The 19,320-nt window shown below is 35.2% G+C and overlaps 1 protein-coding gene across 1 annotated transcript in view; it reads left to right on the plus strand.

The window, feature by feature from the left end:
* ABCB7 (ATP binding cassette subfamily B member 7) overlaps window positions 1-18,249 on the plus strand; it is a 97,531-nt gene extending 79,282 nt beyond the window's left edge. Inside the window, exons 13-15 of the mRNA XM_054579572.1 lie at window positions 826-929; window positions 2,998-3,105; window positions 14,975-18,249. Coding sequence (XP_054435547.1) covers window positions 826-929; window positions 2,998-3,105; window positions 14,975-15,190 — 428 coding nt within the window. The 3' untranslated portion in view covers window positions 15,191-18,249. The remainder of the gene's footprint in view (window positions 1-825; window positions 930-2,997; window positions 3,106-14,974) is intronic.
* The last annotated feature ends 1,071 nt before the right edge of the window (window positions 18,250-19,320 follow it).

The raw sequence follows: 19,320 nt of genomic DNA on the forward strand, positions 1-19,320 counted from the left end.
GAGCTTCCTCTGTGACCTTGAGCAAATCATTTAACCTCTCTAGGCCTCTGTTTTCTTACTGGTAAAGTAAGTCCTTATTTTTTTCATTAAATTTATTGAGGTGACATTAGTTAATACAATTATATAGGATTCGAGTGTACAGTTCTATGATACATTACTTGTATATTGCATTTTGTTTACCACCCAAAGAAAGCCCTTTACGTTTTAAAATTCTGATATGCTAGAGACCCAGTAGCCAATAGCTAAGGTGAAATAAGAGGTATCTAGTATATACCCTTAACTTTGATGAGTGCTGTGAAAGTAATACCTTTATGACCAAAAATCCTTGAGAATACTGGCTGAATGGTACTTTTTAATGTTAAGAGATAAATTTAGATATTCATAGTTTTATGTCTTCAGGTTTTCAGGCCTCAGATATTGAATTTGTTTTTGACTTTGTTAATTTTCTAATGGTGAAAAATTTTTATCTGAGGTTGGTGTTCTTTGGGAAGTAATATAAAGTACATATAAAGTAATGTGTAATGAGCATATTTCTAGTGAGAGGAATATTATGGAATCAAAGTTATTACCTCCCCTCTTTATTGTTTCACCTGCCATGAACTCAAGAGTCCAGAATTACATTTATGTTCCAGGGAATGTAGTTTGTCAAAGAGTTTCATATATAAACTTTGACTCTTACAACTGAGTAAAATGAACAGTGATCAGGAGTAGAGGTAGGTGTTAAAGGTATTATTTGGTGGTTATGTTCAGTGGAAATACTAGAAACAAATACTAGAAACATTTATGTTATACTTCCTTAAACTAAACTAATTTTTTTTTAACCAGGAGGAGAAAAGCAAAGAGTAGCAATTGCAAGAGCCATTTTGAAGGACCCTCCAGTCATTCTCTATGATGAAGCCACTTCATCATTAGATTCAATTACTGAAGAGGTAAATCATGGCGAAAATACAAAGTTCTTCAATTATCAATGATTAATTTTTCTCCTTGGAAATTTCAGTAAGATGGCTACATTCTTTTGTATTTTGAGTAAACTTCAGTAGGTACTATAGAGCAAAATACTCGGCCCTTTTTTCCCCAGATACCAAGTGTTGATAGTAAGAATGGCGGGTTGCATTGAGCAATTACACTAAGTCCATTTGCAAACATGTCTTTTTTAGGAACTGCGTGGCAACTTATGCTCTTGTTGTATTACCCTCATATTTTGCAAAGCTGTAGGAATTCTCTAATCTGCTGACAAAGGAAGAAGGTTTTAGTCTCTCTGCTATTGCCACTTAACACTCATTAAAACAAGTCATGTAAATGATTGTGATACAGTATGCACCAGAAAGCCTTTCACTTATCATGGAACAACTTACTGAGGTGCAAATGAGGTACACATAGCCTGTGGTGCTGATACCAGTTTACATTCATTTTACAAGTATTGTGAAATACCAAGATGTGACACTGATGTCATGGCATTACATGTCAACTATAATTAGACTTCATAACAACATCCTTGTATTAAATAGAAAAGTCTTAATAGTGATAATTTCATGAATGAATCCCCCTAGTCTACAGTTGAAGATAGCTAGATGTTATTTGTCAGTTGCTTCCATTCACCTTTATCTTAATTGAATACATAGTTAAAATCTAGTGTTGAAGCTTAGGCCTAATTTCAGTTTTTCAGCATGTATGACATAATTGCATATAGAGTTAAGACTCAGAGCACATTATTTGATATGCCATGCGTTTAAAACAGTTGAATTCTGAATGAATTGTTTAGCATAAGAATTTGTTAACTTTAAAGAGAACCTTAAGCAGGACCAGATCCTATTCATAGGCAGAGTTGGAATTTTTTTTACAAGAACTTTATACTTAAAAATGTGTCATCCACATTTATCACAACTTAAGAGTCTTAATAGCCATTATTTGAGACACATAGCTTTATTATCTCATAGAGCATAACCCGTTAAGAGATAGCAGAGGCAGACACCTCTCCCCACTGCAAAGGAATGAGTTACAGTAGATTTGGTAAATTTTTACAGTCTGTTTTAATAGGTCCAGGGAGTTTAATTTCTTGAGGAGTCCCTAAAAACATCACAGTAGAATTGTTCTACTTATAACATCACTTAGAATTGGCGCTGCACTTTCTTTTTAGCCTGCAATGCTAAAATATAAGGTCGTCTTCTCCTGGGTAACCATGTACTCTTGATAATTTTATTTCTTTAGTAAATATGATATTTAGAGATACCTATAGAAAGCTATTTGGTATACCCCATCTTCTACGTGGCTGTTTCCAACAGCTAGCTGTACTAGGACCCATGTTTCCAAGTACAGTTGTATATATACACAGCTCTCTTATACTTCACAAGGCAGTAAACAAAAATGTATATTCCAGATGCATTTAGAAGGCAAAATGCTTTTGAAAAAGAAGTTTTCTTTTTAAAAAAAAGAGGGAGAGCAAGAAGTTTCCTCAAGTTACACATACACAATTGTCTTTGTCGTTCTTTCTGTCCTCTGACTTTGAACTAAGGAAGAGCAAATGCTCCTGTACCCTTTGACTCTCCTATTTTTTTCTTCATTTAAAAAAAAATTTCTCTGCATCCTATTACTTGAGTTCCTCCTCATTTCATTTTTGCTCTCATTGGCCAGATGAACATCACACTTGGCTATGCTCCTAATGTCACTGGATTCATCGTTGTGGTTTATTTGATTTTAAGTATAGAAAATAACCACCTTCTGCTAGACTTTGTAATATAAAGAAATTTACCTATCTTACAGGTAATTTTTTCCATGATGGTGTGGTCATACTTGTTTTTTGTTTTTGATTTATTTTCTCCTCTTCTTAGTTATTATTAGTTTAGGTCACATATTTGGCAGTGGTATAAGGTTTACAGAATATAAAATTAATTGGCATTTTATATGTCCCTTTAAGGAGTGTATGATTATCTTAATTTACATTTATGTAATATATAGACCTTTTCTCCCCTCCCACTCTTCTTGTTGCCAAACTTGCAGATTATTCTTGGTGCCATGAGGGATGCAGTCAAACACAGAACTTCTATTTTCATTGCACACAGATTGTCAACAGTAGTTGATGCAGATGAAATCATTGTCTTGGACCAGGTAAGAGATTTAACTTTAAAGTTTAGTATTTTAATAACATTGGGAGTTGTAACAGACACAAGCAAATTAAATTTTTTTTTCTAAAGAAATATACAGAATTTGTGTCCTTTGAATGAGATTGAATTTTGATAGGCTTCTGTTTTTACTTCCTTTTGATAATAAATAATGCATGTCATATCCATGAAGGAGTAAACTGTATTAACTCACTCTTTATTAAAGTATTAAAAGCAAAGTTAGCTCAGGAAAGCATTAAATCTTCATGTGACAGAAGCAGGTTTTAAAGGATGTATATATTATAAGATAATTTTACTTCATTCATTTTTGCTATGCACAGAATCTTTGCTCAGTCTTTACTATATTTTATGTTTTCACTTTTTCTAAAACTGCACATACCCTATATCTAAAATAAAATATCAAAAAGTAAACTGGTCATTTTAAACAGCGCTATTTTATCTTTTTCCTCATGGGGAAGGTAATAAAATGGACAGTGCACTTTCTGTCTTCTGAGGGAATTACTGTAAAAGTGTACTATCTAAATGCTCTAAACAGATCAGTGCACCACTATAGTGATTGGTAGATTTGAAAAGGGTAATAGACTTTCTTTTCTTCTTTCTGTAAGAACTTCTCCCCACCCCCTAGTACTTGGTATGTCTAACATTGTTTGGTTTTTATCTCCCATTCAGCCTTTTTTATGATTATCTTTCCCTTCTAATGAATAAACTTTCAATTCTTTATCATTTTGAAAGCTTGAGTACTGGGAGTTAAAGGAGAAAAAAATTCTCATATACTTTCTATATTAATTTATTGAGAGAATTTTTCACATCTAAAATTTTTTATAGGATGTTCAGTTCTGTGGTGTATATATTATTCCTTTTATAAGTTACCTGAGTACTGGAGACCCTAGGTCTTTCTGTTTATTTGTTCATCACTGCTTGCATTCATTAGAAAATACAGTGATTTTTTTTTCCCCAATGTGATTTTACCAGAATGTCTTAAATGGGAAATTTTGTGAATATGCTTTATTATCTCATTGATGTCCAAGAATCTGAAATAAAATCTGCTGTTTTGTGCTTTTTACTAAACTTTCCAGTACAATTGAGCCCTTTCTTGTAAGTATAAAATGTTAGAAGTATTTTAGCAGGCATGTGCTTACCTGCCTCATGCCATGAGGTTCATAATATGTACAGTTATATCACAACATTGCTGCTTGGAGTTTGGACTATAATTGGAACTAATTTATTAATGATTATAGTACCTGTATCTAAAATCTCTTTGGGTTTATAATTTGATGGTTTTTGTAGTTCCTTGTTTATGAAGATCGGAGATTTTTATTTTCTAGTGAAACTAATGTGATCTCATTTGTTTGGTCAGCATCTGCTGTAGTATTAGTGTTGAGTCTACATAAGAGGTAGCATCCCCAAGGCCCTTCCCCATCCCCCATGACCTGGTAATTACCATTACCCTGCCTTGGCAAGAGGCTAGATTTTTGCTTGTCGGGAAATTGAGTCAGAGATGCTCTGGGCACCTCTATTATCAGACAAATTAACAGAGGGGCAAGATTAACTGGGAATCAAAACATACTAAAAAACAAGATCACAGACCCTCTTGTGCCACTAGGTCCAAGAACCTTGCCAACCAGTGGTTCATTACTCCTTTCCTCATCATCAGATAATTGAAGGATTCTTTTCTGGAAAAAAAAAGAAGTAGCCCTAGATAAAAAGGTTTTTGAATTTGGGGACCCCAGCGAAATGACCAGGCGCCCATGTGATCATTGTACAGTGAAATCCAACTGTTGAAAAGCCCATTCCTATGCATAGAGTTTCCAGTCAGCTTTTTAATGTACAATTCTTAAGTGTCAGTGGATAAGAAAAGACCTCCAAAACAAACAAACAAAAAAGAATGCAGTAGAAAGTGTAGACAGTGCAGTGAGCATAAGAAAACTTAAAAATATAATTGCTATTGGAGGTCATGGAAAATACAGCATTCTAAAACAAGGAAAAATGCTGTTAAAAAATGTAAGGGAGAGTTCTATGGGGCAAGTTTCAGGATATGTTGTTAATTGAAAGACAAAACGATACAAAAGAGTAGGTGGTATGTTACTTTTTGCAGGAAGGATTGAGGGGGGAGAACAAATGTATATTTACATATTTCTACAAAAAGATGCTGGTGGAAGATAAACTAGAAACTAAAGAAATTGGCTACCTCCAGGGTGGGGAGAGAAAAGGGATGGGAGAGAGAATAAGACTTTCCTGATTTTTATATTATTTTTACTTTTGAACCATGCTAATGTTTTCATACATTCAAAATTTAAAAATCAACATGAATGGGAAAAAACAAAAACTGAATACAAACAGAAAGAAATGAAAATAATTGCCTAAACAGGAAACGGGTCTAGGGTAGCAGCATAGGCATACAGTGAACTCACCCTTCCCCATGAACACACTGAATGTACACCTATGTTTACAGCAGTTCCTCCCAAGACAACTGAGGGCTGATTAAACAGCTTCTGCACAACAAATGAGAGAGACTGCATAGAGAAGGTTGGGGAACTGTGAGACTTCTCTGGGATCTGAGGAGACTCTCCAGGATAGGAGGAACCTGTGAGTGCCATTGTTTTCGTCCCCCTCCACTTGGATAATGCAGGCAGGAACTCTGTCCGTGTGCTCTGACTGACCTGCGAGGCCACCTTAATGCATTCCTGGCCAACCTACCCAGAGCTGGCTCCAGCAGTAACAACAGGGTGCTTTCATGTGCATACACAGCCCCGCCTGACCTGGAGCTTGATTCAGCGGGTCCAAGAGGGTACTGCGGCACTTGCATTGGGCCACTGCTGTGTATGCCCACAGGGCTTTCCTGCCATGACTCCCTTCAGTGGGCCAACAGCTGGAACAACAGGGAGCCACCAGGCTGCCCTGCCCATAACCGGGTCCTTCTGGCCAGCTTGCAACCCTGATACCACATACACCTGCCCCACCTTGAAGCAGCCTACCCAAACCAACCAACACCCAGTCTACACAGAGGCTGCTTCTACAGAAGACCACGTTTTTAAGAATGGGAGAGACACTTATCTCATCTATATTATAGGAACAAACAGAGAAAGTCAAACAAAATAAGAGTGTTATGCTATAAATGAAGGGACAAGAATAAAACGGGGGAAAAAATCCTATTGAAATGGATTATAAAGAGTTATGGAGTTCAAAGAAATGGCTGTAAGGATGTTCAACAAACTTGAGAGGACAATAGAGAAACTCAGAGAGAACTTCAGCAGACAGTTAGAAAATATAATAAAGAACCAATCAGAGAGAATATAATAACTGAAATGAAAAATATACTACAAAGAATTGATAGCAGATTTAATAGAGAAGAACAGATTGGTGATGTGGAGACAGAATAGTGAAAATCACCCAATCAAAAAAGCAAAAAGAAAATTTTCAAAAATAAGGATAGTATAAGAAATTTTTGTGACAACATCACTAACATTCATATTACAGGGATGCCAGGAGAAGAGAGAGAAAGGAGCAGAAAGTATATTTGAAGAAATAATGGCTGAAAAAAGTCCCAGTCTGGTGAAGGAAACATATTTAGGTCCCGGAAGCACAGAGAGTTCCAAACAAGCTGATCCCAAAGAGGCCCACACCAAGACATATTATAATTAAAGTGGCAGAATTTAAGGATAAAGAGATAGTCTTGAAGATACCAGGGGACAACAAGTCACGTAGAAGGGAAACCCCATAAATCTGTCAGCTGATTTCTCAGCAGTAACTTTACAGGCCATAAGGGAATGTCAAGAAATGGTTAAAGTGCTGAAAGAAAGGTACTTACAACCTAGAAATACTATACCCAGCAAGGTTATTGTTTATAATTGAAGGAGAGAGAGTTTTCCAGACAGGTAAAAACAAAGGAGTTCATCACCACTAAACCGGCTTTACAAGTAATCTTAAAGGGTCTTTATTCAGAAAAGGTCATAACCTGAAATAAGAAACTACAGGAAAGAAAAAACCTGACAGGTAAAAAGCAAATAGAGAATTAACAGTGAGTCAGCCACTTAAAAAGCTAACATGAAGGTTAAAAGACAAAAGTAGCAAATTAACTACAACTACAATAAATAATTAGAGGATACACAAAACAAAAAGATACAATGTGACATCAAAAACATAAATGGTGGAATGAAGAGTAAAATGCTGGTGCTTTTAGGATGTGTTTGAACTTAAATGCTTATCAGCTTAAAATACACTGCTATAGATATGGATGGATATATATGAACCTCATCGTAACCACAAACCAAAAGCCTAGAAAAAATGCACAAAAGATAAAGGGAAAGTTACCCAAACCAAACACTAAAGAAAACCAGTAAAACAAATGGAAAGAGACCAAGAGAAAAAAGGAACAGGTAAGAATTCAGTAAAGTAGCAGGATACAAAGTTAAGGTACAGACATCTTTCATATTTCTGTACACTAATAACAGATGTTCAGAAGGAGAAATTAAGAAAGCAGTCCCATTTACAAATGTATCAAAAAGAAGGAAATACCTAGCAATAAATTTAAACAAGGAGGTGAAAGACCTGTACTTTGAAAACTAAGACATTGAAGAAGGAAAGAAATTAAAGAGGACACAAATAAATAGAAGGATAGACCATGCTCATTAATTAGAAGGATTCATATCATTAAAATATCTTTACTACCCAAAGCAGTCTACTGATTCAGTGCCATCCTTATTAAAATACCAATGGCATTCTGCTCAGAACCAGGACAATTAAATGGAACTGCAAAAGACCCCAAATAGTCAATGCAGTCTTGAGAAAGAAGAACAAAGTTGGAGGTATCATGCTCCCTGATTTCAAACTATATTATAAAACCATAATAATCAAAACAGTATGGCACTGGAGCAAAAGCAAACAGTTACATCAATGAGACAGAATAGAAAACAAAAAAATAAACCCTCACTTATATGGTCAATTAGTCTTTGACAAATGGGCATGAATATACAATGGAGAAATGACAGTCTCTTTAATAAGTGGTATTGGCAAAAACTAGACAGGTGCATGCAAAAAATGATACTGGGTCCCTCCCTGACACCATATACAAAAACAAACTTAAAATGGGTTAAAGACTTATGTAAGACCTGAAACCATAAAACTTGTAGAATAAAAAATAAAGAGTAAACTATTAGACATCATTAATACTCATCTTTTTGGATATGTCCCCTCAAACAAGAGAAACAAAACCAAACATGAGCAAATGGGACTTCATCAAACTAAAAAGCCTCTGTACAGCAAAGGAAACCATCAACAAGATGGAAAGGCAGCCCACTAAATGGGAAAATATATTTGTGAATGATTTATCCTATTAGATGTTGATACCCAAAATATATAAGGAGCTCATATGACTCCATAACAAAAATAATCCAGTCAAAATGGTTAGAGGGCATGAGACATTTCTCCAAAGAAGACATACAGATGGCCAACAGACATATGAAAACATGCTCAACATCATTAATAATTAGGAAAATGCAAATTAAAACTGCAATGAGATATCGCCTCACACCTGTCAGAATGGGTATTATCAAAAAGTCATCCATTAACAAGTGTCAGCAATGACGTGGAGAAAAGGGAACCCTCATGCACTGTTGGTAGGATTATAAATTGGTGCAGCCATTATTGAAAACAGTATGAAGATTTCTAAAAAAAGAAAAATTAAGATAGAACTACTGTACGAGCCAGCAATTCCATTTCTGCATATTTATCCAAGAAAACAAATAATTTGATAAGGTATATGCATCCATATGTTCATTTAGCATTATTTATAGTAGCCAAAATATGAAAGCAACCTAGGTATTATCCATCAATAGATGAGTGAATAAAGATGTGACATGTATGTGTGTGTGTGAGTGAAATCTTGCCATTTGCAACAACATGGATGGACCCAGAGGCTATTATGTTAAGTGACATAAGTCAGACAGAGAAAGGCAAACACTGTATGATTTCACTTATGTGTGGAATCTGAAAAGTCAAAACAAATGAAGAAACAATACAAAACAAAAAGACTCATAAAAACAGAACAAACTGATAGCTGCCCAATGAAAAGGTATTAAAATAAAATAAACTAACTGCATAGCACACTGTAACATAACCATGCAGAATAAAAATAGAATTAAGTTAACTTTTGATTATATTATTCTGATTATTTACCGTAGTGGAATATATGGACACAAATAACTCAAAATATGGGAGTAGCCATTTTGAAACTTTAGTGTATATTGTAAGACTGAGCACATGAGTAAATATATTAATGTGTGGAAACAGGTTTTGGGAGAAGAAAGATACAAATTCAGAATGGTAGAAAAAGAGGACCCTTGTGATATTATATTGGAACAGAATTATTAATATGAATTTATAATCTTAAAAATGTCCTTAGTCTGTTTAATGAAATGGCAAAAATTTCCTTACTCTACTGAAATGGCCTAGAAGCAATGAAGTCCAAGTAGCAGGAAATATAACTAGCAAATAGGTTTTGAGCACTAAATACTGTTTCTCATTAAAAGAAATCAACACTCCTTGGAGAAATGGCTGACTCTATGTTTGAGGCAGTGAAAATAATGATGATATATAACAAGGACACAGGAACCATTTTGGATGAGCTCCCACTGGCGAAATGTGGGATAGTTTGAACATCAAAAAGAATAATGATGCTGATGAATTACAACATAATAAATAAAAACTGATGTATAGTTCCATAATGATACTTTAAAGAAAGGTATTGGGAAAGGGAAAGGTCTTTTTTAAGAATAATGCTAATACATGTTGAAGAGGTGATAAGTTTAGAAAAATCATATCTTTCAACCACCATTGTAATAATCAACTTAGGTGAAGATCATCGCTTGCTAAAACCATATGGTGAATAAGTATTAGGGAATAGAATATTCCCATAGTTTGAAAATATAACCATAGATTAATTATTAATTACAAAGAGAATACCTTTAAAGTACAAGTCTGGTAGACGTTACCTTAACCAAGTGATCAAACTTAATTTTATTGATCATGGAGCAAATTGATACCATGTACCTCCTGAGGTGATATACAGAAGACATCATCACCTATATTGTATTTCTACCAAAAATATTTAGTTTGGATGTAATTATTAGGAACAACTATACAAATACAACATGACGGGCATTCTTTAAATAAACAAGCCTAGATATTTTAGAGATGTCAGTGCATATACATACCTGCAAAGACTAGGATAATTATAAGTTCAATGTGTTGATTCTGATTAAATCCTGGAGATATAGATATAAATATATTTACATACAAACATAGGTATACATACATGTATATGTATGTATACACGTGTATATATGTATGTGTGTATATATACACATATATTTAAAGAACATTATTGGACTTCTGGTTGATAGAGGTGTAGGAAAACACAGCTCACCTCCTCACACAAGCACCGCAAACATTACAACTAAGCTATGAAACAACTATCACCCAAAATTGTCAGAAAATCAAGCTGTCTGGAAGTACAACCAAGGAATTAAAGAAATCACATCCAGACAGGAGGGGTGGAGGCACGAAATGAGTGGTCCCACACCCACATGTGGTGGGTGAAAATCAGGAGGGATACTTCACGAACAACTGATCCCGCCCCACACCAGACCACCCAGCCCAGGGTTCCAGTGCCAGTAAGATAAGTCCCTATAATTTCTGGCTGTAAAAACCAGTGGGGGTTTGGGCAGCAGAAGAAACTGGGATTCTCAGGAGTTTCCTCTTAAAGGGCTCACAACGGTCTTAGGACTTATGCAGACTCACTCCCTTTGGGTTCCAGTACCTGGGCAGCAGCTGGAAAGGCACCAGCGGCATATGGGGAGAAACAAGTGTCTGGGGAGAAACAACTGTCTGGCATCAGGTGAATGCCTGGGGACAGCTTTCTCCTGGACAGAACTCCAGAGGCCAAGCAGCAACATTGTTCCTCCTTAGCCCTCTCTGGCTAAGAGCCACAAAGTAGCAACACCATATCTGAGACTTCACCAACCTGGTTCACATGGTTGTCCCACCCTGGCAATTACCTAAGGCTCTCTCCCATCCAGCTTACAGCTGTGTTTCTCTACGGTAGGCTGCACTCCTAAGACAGGGAGTCGAAGCAGCTCTACCTAATACATAGAAACAAACACAGGGAGGCTGCAAAAATGAGACAAAGAAACATGGCCCTAATGAAAGAACAGAACAAAACTTCAGAAAAAGACCTAATGAAATGGAGATAAGCAATCTGTCAGATGCAGAGTTCAAAACACTTGGTTATAAGGATGCTCAAGGAACTCATTGGATACTTCAACAGCATACAAAAGACCCAGGCAAAAATGAAAGTTACACTAAGTGGAATAAAGAAAAATTTGCAGGGAATCAACAGTGGAATGATGAAGCCAAGAATCAAATCAATAATTTGGAACATAAGAAAGAAAACAATTGTTCTGGCTGGTGTGGCTCTGAATTGATTGCCAGCCTGCGAACCAAAGGGTTACCAGTTGGCTTCTCAATCAGGGCACACACCTGGGCTGCAGGCCAGGTCCCCAGTAGGGGGCGTGTGAGAGGCAACCACACGTTGATGTTTCTCTCCCTCTCTCCTTCCTTTCTCCACTTTCTAAAAATAAATAATAAAAAAAATTCAATCAGAACAAGAAGAAAAAAGAATAAAAAGAAACTAGAATAGGCTAAGGAGCCTCTGGGACAATGTCAAACATACCAACATTCAAATTTTAGGGGTGCTGGAAGGAGAAGAGAAAGAGCAAGAAATTGAAAACTTATTTGAAAAATAATGAAAGAAAACTCCCCTAATTTGGTGAAAGAAATAGACAAACAAGTCCAGGGAGCACAGGGAGTCCCAAACAAGATGGGCCCCAACAGGACCACACCAAGACACATCATAAATAAAATGCCAAGAGTTAAAGGTAAAGAGAGAATCTTAAAAAAGCAGCAAGAGAAAAGCAGGTAGTTACCTGCGAAGGAGTTCCCATAAGACTGTCAGCTGATTTCTCAAAAGAGACTTTGAAGGCTAGAAGGAACTGGCAAAAAGTATTCAAAGTGATGAAAAGCAAGGCCCTACAACCTAGATTACTCTATCCAGAAGAGCTGTCATTTAGAATGGAAGGGCAGATAAAGTGCTTCCCAGATAAGGTAAAGCTAAAAGAGTTCATCATCACCAGGCCCTCATTATATGAAATGTTAAAGCGGTATATTTAAGAAAAAGATCAAAACTACGAACGTTAAAATGACAATAAATTCACAACTGTCAACAATTGAATCTGAAAAACAAACTAAGCAAACAAAACAGAAACAGAATCACAGATATGGAGATCATTTGGAGGGTTATCAGTTGGGAGGGGGAAGGGGGGAAAGGTGCAGGGATTAAGAAGTACAAATTGGTAGGTACAGAAAAAAGAGGGGGATGTTAAGAACAGTATAGGAAATGGAGTAGCCGAAGAATTATATGCATGACCCATGGGCAAGAAGTAAGGGGCAGATTGCCTGAGGGAATGGGAGATGCCCAGGGGAGGGTGGCAAAGGGGGCAATTTGGGACAACTGTAATAATATAATCAATAAACTGTATTTTAAAAAACATTGGAACCATTTGTGAGATCCAGGTATAGACTATATGATGTATATATTTCTTTGGTGTGATATAGTTATATTCCAGCCACATAGAATATCCCTAATTTTAGGAGGTACATGTTAGTGAAATATTTAGCATTGAAATGTAGTGATGTATGTAACTCGTCCTCAGATTATTTAGCAAAAATAATGTAAATTTAGAGATAGGATGAAGTGAGAGAAAGCAAATATGGAAATACTCACATTGTTAAACTTGGGGAAGTATATATACACCTTCATTGTTGTTGTTCTTGCAACATTTGAAAATTAAAAATGAGGGTGGTAAATAAATATACAAATGAACAACCAGAGTACAAGAGATTTTGGAAATGAGAAATGTCATTGCTGAAACAAAGTCAAAGATATTTACAAAGAGTAGAGCAAAAGAGAGAAAATAAAGAAACGAAAATGAGAGAATTAGTCTAAGAGGTCCAACATCTGATAATGTTAGTTATGGAGAGGATCGGAAGAATGGGAGGAAATTATCAAAGAGATAATAACCCAATATGTCCAAAACTTCAGAGGATGAATTTCCATTTAGAAAGTACCTACCACGTAACCACTGCAATGAATGGAAAGGAAAAGAAATGACACCAAGACATAGTATCATAAAATTTCAAAATTTAGGATAATGGAAAAATCCTAAAAACTGTGAAAGGGGTATCTCTGGGGATGTGGGAGAATTGAACTAATTGATTACCTAATAAAGTTCATTATGAGAACAGTAGTGTTCAGTCAGGTTTTATAATTCTGGGATAAAGTTGAGAGAGAACTAAGTGAAAAAACAAGGCAGTTATCTAAGTCCAGGAAGACTGAAAAATCATACAGAAAAATATATAAAAATCATAGTACTTGTTTGACTCAACAGGTAATACTAACATAGTCATAAGATAAATGTTGCATATTAACTTAAACAGCAGTTATGATATAACCAGTTATTAGGAGAGTGAGGAAGGAGACGGTGGGAAGGCGGGATGGTATAGGAATGTTGAAGCTCATATGTATGTATATATGTGTGTAATACGTATATACATATATATAGGCAGTCCCAACTTATAATGGACCAACCTACAATTTTTCCCCTTCATGATGGTGCACAAGTTATATGCATTCAGTAGAAACCATACTTGAATTTTGAATTTTGATCTTATCCTGAGCTAATGATAGCCATGCCATCATGAGGGTAAGCAACCAGTGCTCTGCAGTGTATTGTGTTGCCTCTTCTTTTGGATATTGTGTCCTGAGCACGTGTAAAGTAGGTAGGCTAAGCTATGGTGTTTGGTAAACACCATAATGACTCAGAAGTGGGGCACAAATTTTGGTTATTTCACTTAAGGATGTATATGTAAAGGTCCTGTCACCAGGAATATCCCTAAAAGTGACAAAATTCCTTTTGTCTGTCAGTATGTTTTAACGGTAGCTGTCAAGAGACCAGTGGAGTATAAATACGAGTTTGGAATATGTACCGAACCTCTGCAAGGTTAAGTTTAATAGCCATTGTTAACAAAAGTAGCTACTGGAAAAAGTAAACTTTTCATGGAGAAATCTTTTTTATTTCAAAGTACACATAAGGATTTGGGGATATTAATTTTTCGTGTGGCTATTTAAATTTATTTATTTTTACTGTTGTTCAAGTATAGTTGTCTCTGTTTTCCCACCACCACTCTTCCCTGCCCCACCCACACTACTTCCTACCCTCAATCCTAACCCCCTTTGGCTTTGTCCATGGGTCCTTTATGCATGTTCTTTGACAACCCTTCTTCTGTCCCCCGTTTTTCCCCTCCCCCCGGTTACTGTCACTTTGTTCTTGAAATAAAGGGAATATTATTTTTAATTCTTTTAAATTTCCATATAAATAACAGTGCTTTTGATTTAAATATTTATTGATTACAGAAAATATCTTTTAAAATTATATCTTTTTCTGCCCTTCAAAATGTAAAAGTAAACATGAAAATTTTATTTGCTGTAAGTGAAATAGTTTACATTATATGGAATTTCATAGCTTTTTGTTTGTTCACTGAACTGATAGCTCAGCAGTGAAGAAACCGTTCCTACCTCGAGTGTTCCCACTTATACTATGGGTGAAGAATTGGGTGAGGTATTTTAATGAATGCAAATCTTTCAAAATCCTTAAATCCTTAGTTAGAATATATGTATTTTCAGTTGTTTTGCCAGTTTTATGGGTATTTCTCTATGTTTCTCTTGTTTTTGCTTTTTTTAGGGTAAAGTTGCTGAACGTGGTACCCACCATGGTTTGCTTGCTAACCCTGGCAGTATCTATTCAGAAATGTGGCATACACAGAGCAGCTATGTGCAGAGCCATAATAACTCCAAATGGCAAGCAAAGAAAGAAAATCTGTCCAAAGAAGAGGAAAGGAAGAAACTACAAGAAGAAATTGAGAACAGTGTGAAAGGCTGTGGAAACTGTTCCTGCTAAGTCACATGAGACATTTTCTTTTCTTTTCCTTTTTTTTTTTTTTTGGTCTATATATTTGCACTGAAGCAAAATTGCTTTGTTAAAAAAATTATATATTCCCATTATCTATATTCCTTCTTTTAGATAGATTAACATGAAAGGTGATTTGAGTTTTATATCTTTCACAATTTAATATAATGTGATATCTTTGTTTTTCCCCAAATTATTTTCTTGTTACAGCCTTCATTTTGCTCAAATCACAATTCTTGTTACTATTTGACTTTACCCCATTTCCATTTTAGAGGCATATAGTCATTTGATGATGTATCAGATTGGTTTCCAAATTTTAGTTTTTAAAACCCTCTTTATGCTGACAATTTAGATGGAAAGTGTCTTTTTCTGAAAATTATAAAAGAAGACAGTGAGGTTCATTGTTTCTCTTCCTTGCCACCCCCATTGAAATATTTCAGTGATAGATATCTATACTCATATTTTAAAAAAATATTTGCCACTATGTACCTTTTTAGGAAAAACCTAATTCTCATGCTAGTTATGTAGCAAATTCATCATTAACCAGCATCATAACTATCATGTAGTGGTGAGAATTTTATTTTTTCCCACCAAAATGAGGTATCACTTTTGTCTTGGACAAAAAATTATGTACTTCTCTTCAAAGACTTAAAAACCCTGATGTAATTTGTGACGTGTCATACTGGGGCTGATCTAAAAAGTGTAGGAAGTTAATCAGCTTTTCTGTTTCCATCTTAAATACACTGCTTTTGTTATCAGAAGTTATAAAAAGAAACAACTAAATGAGATGTGTACATGCATGCATGTGTGTGCACATGCTCACATGTGTAAATAGCAACATCCACTTAAAAATTCTTAATGACGTTTAGATAAATAGGAGAGGCTTGACTGGAGTCTGTATTGACACTTCAGAATTACTTTATCACAAGGTCCCCTCTTCCTTTTTCAGTAATTTAATGAGTCCCTTTAAGCTTGATATAACAAAAAGTAGCCCAAATGAAATATTCAAGTTTTACCTGCTAGAAATAATTAATAAAATGTTGATATATGTTCACTGAGAAAGTGCCTCTCTTTTATAATTTGAATTTGCTTTAATTTGGTAGTAATCATTCAGTTTGAAAAACTGTGTATCTCATGACTAACCACATGACTGTATATGATGAGGCTTTATTTCTCAGAAATGTTTTTAAAGTAGTTATTTTATTGGTTTATAGTTTTAATGTGTTTTAAATAATTTGGCGTGGGTGAGACTAATGTTTTTTTTATCTATTTTTGTATTGTCATTTGTGGGTAGATCAACTTATAACTTGAGTGTCCAGTTTTGTTATATAAAGGCAATTTGATAAACATCAATAGTTTAAAATCAGTGTCTCACAGTTAGTCTTTGACACCAGAGTAAGTGATGCAGGATCTTGCTTCTTTTTTTTTTAAATTTAATCTTTATTGTATTTTTTTCCATTATCGTTTAGTCCCCTTATACCCTGCCCCCAACAATCATCATACTGTTGTCCATGTCCATGAGTCCTTTTTCCTGTTTGTTCAATCAAGGATCTTTCTTTTGAAGTTGTAGTTAACGCTGAGATGCGTAATCATCTGCAAAATGGAGGGGGATGGAGGGTTGGATATTTCTTACTCTGAAGCCATAGCCATTATTGCTCTTATGAAGGAAAAAAAAAGCAATTCCTTTGAAAAAATCAGCTGTATTGCTAGAAATGTGGTTAGTCTAGATAGAAATTTGCTTCTGTTAATTCCTTCTATACATTTCCAATGATGCTGATGGAAATGTTTTATCTTAGTTGTATAGCAAGCAGACAAGATTGAAGTAACCATTAGAAATACTCATTTTGAGTGTGAATAGTAGTATTCAAAGTGATTCTGCAGTATGTGAAACATTTAGTCAAAGAAAGATAGGAATAATTTTTGGGTGAGGATAATTTCCCCAGTAAGAGATTTAAAGCTTTTTTAAAATTTTTTTCATATGACTGGAGGTGGTTTCTAGACCATGGGGTCGTTGTGGTCATTAACCAGTATTTACAACTAATAAAAAGTTACCTAAAACATACAGTTTTTTGTAGGGGTTATAACTAAGTTTTAAATATTTTTCTCTTAACTTCATCATATTAAGATGACTCCATACAGTGAAACAATAAGACAACTTAAAATGAAAGAAAAGCTTTCTGAAGAATTGGCAAGAAGAAAAGGGCCTTTATTACAATATTACATACACAAGAGTCTAAACTGTATAAAGTTTTAAATCAGCACTGCAACATAGTTTTTAATGTATTAGGATAAATAAGCTACAGTTTTGGAATATGGGTTCTTAAAATGGAGCAAAATGATAGGGTTTAATCTCTCATATCCTGTTATTTTAAAGACTGAAAAATTTACTTTCTTCCTAAGGGAATTCCAGTTGACAAAAATTAGATTGAAACCAAGGTAATTTGGGATCAGAAAAACTGGGCCAGATGTCTTCCTGGAGGTTTTTATCATAGAAATATCTTGGCGAGAAGATGTGCTTATTTGGAAATTGAGGGTCATTTCTTAGAAAGAAACTTCAGCATTTGGACAAACTCAAAATATGCATTTGCTTTTCCTCTGAAGGGATTTGTAATATACCTTAGGAGCAACATTTTGCCTTTTCCCTTAGATACTGACAAAGCTCCGTTTGTAAGGATGGCTAGTTCAAAAATGTATTTTGCTTTAAAGCCAAGATCTTTTAAAGATTATATGATTTCTTGTTTCTGGATTATTTTGCCCGTACTGCCATCTTGCTCCTATACTTCCTAATTGCTGGGTGTATCGGTGAGTAGCAACTTTTGCCAGTGTGTATTCATAATTGTTTTATTTTACCTTGTCACTTTATCATAGGACATTTGTTGTGGATTAGTAGGTGCAGTCATTTAAATATGTTGTAATGGCAGCTTTCTTAAGTTAGAGAAAGGCCCTTCTTCTCCCTGCTTTAAGTACAGTATATAGATTTTGAATGTAAGTGGTAAGTTAAGTGACAATATTAAGTCAAAGAAGCAGGTTAAAACTGAATGGATAAGACAAAATTAGTTAAGACTTACTAAGGCCGTTTACGACACTTTACTGTTATAGCAGTATGTGCAGATAATCAGTATTAATAAACAGTATGTCTGTGTGACTAACAATGGATGTCCCAATGAAGCAACTTTTTCCTGCAATGCATAGGGAGAACTGATGTTTTGTCATTCACCCACTGAGAATAAGTACAGATAATTAATAGACATTCTGGGAGTATGGCCTTACGCCTTGTGCAGAAGGTGAAAACTAGGAATTATTTGAGAAAGTAATTGCTTGAATAGCTTTTAACATGGGTCAAATGGTAGGAAGTTATACTTTTTAAACTTAGCATTGAGCTGTCATACTTTTTTATTACAAATCAGTGAAAGGTAACTTTCTGTTGCCCCCAGTTTCTCAGTTCTAATGATCAAGAAGGAAACCTTTGGGATGGAGAAATGTAATGTCTTAACTGCAAACCATTCATTAAACTAGCATTTTCACTAGCTAGGGGCAGTTGAAATGAAGTGTGTGTGTTTTAATTACAAACAGGTTAGAACATTTTTTATTTTAAAAAGTCAGTGGATTATTTCCATATTTCCAGTTCTCAGTTATGGTAGAATGTTTTTCACTGATTTATTTCTATTCAATTTCTATTTCATAAAGTCACAGGATTTTACAGTTGGAAGGAATTTAGAGGTCTTTTAATACAATTTCCTCATTCTACAACTGTGAAAACTGAACTTCAGAAGAAATCACTGAGCTTGCTAGAGACCCCTGGTTCCTGACGCCCAGTTCATTTCTCTTTCTGCTGGGCCACATTTCCACTCAGAAGTTATGTTCAAATATACAGTTGACCCTTGAAAGGCACAATCTTTGTATAAGTGGACCCACACTCAAGACATCAGACTAGAATGTGAGGCAGCCTTAAAAGCATTTTTTTCAATACATGCAGATTCATAATACAGGGCAGTAGGTTTGCTGGCACAAGAAACTTGGCCAAACCGAGCAAAGATTTCTCTGATCCAGAGTTGACTCCTAGAAACACAGACTTAAAAATAAAGTCACACTTACCTGTGGCAATCTGGAAGACTATGGGT

This window comes from Pteronotus mesoamericanus, unplaced genomic scaffold (genome assembly GCF_021234165.1).
Source record: "Pteronotus mesoamericanus isolate MK-2021 breed Mesoamerican mustached bat unplaced genomic scaffold, CSHL_Meso_final contig_55, whole genome shotgun sequence".
Taxonomy (NCBI): Eukaryota; Metazoa; Chordata; class Mammalia; order Chiroptera; family Mormoopidae; genus Pteronotus; species Pteronotus mesoamericanus.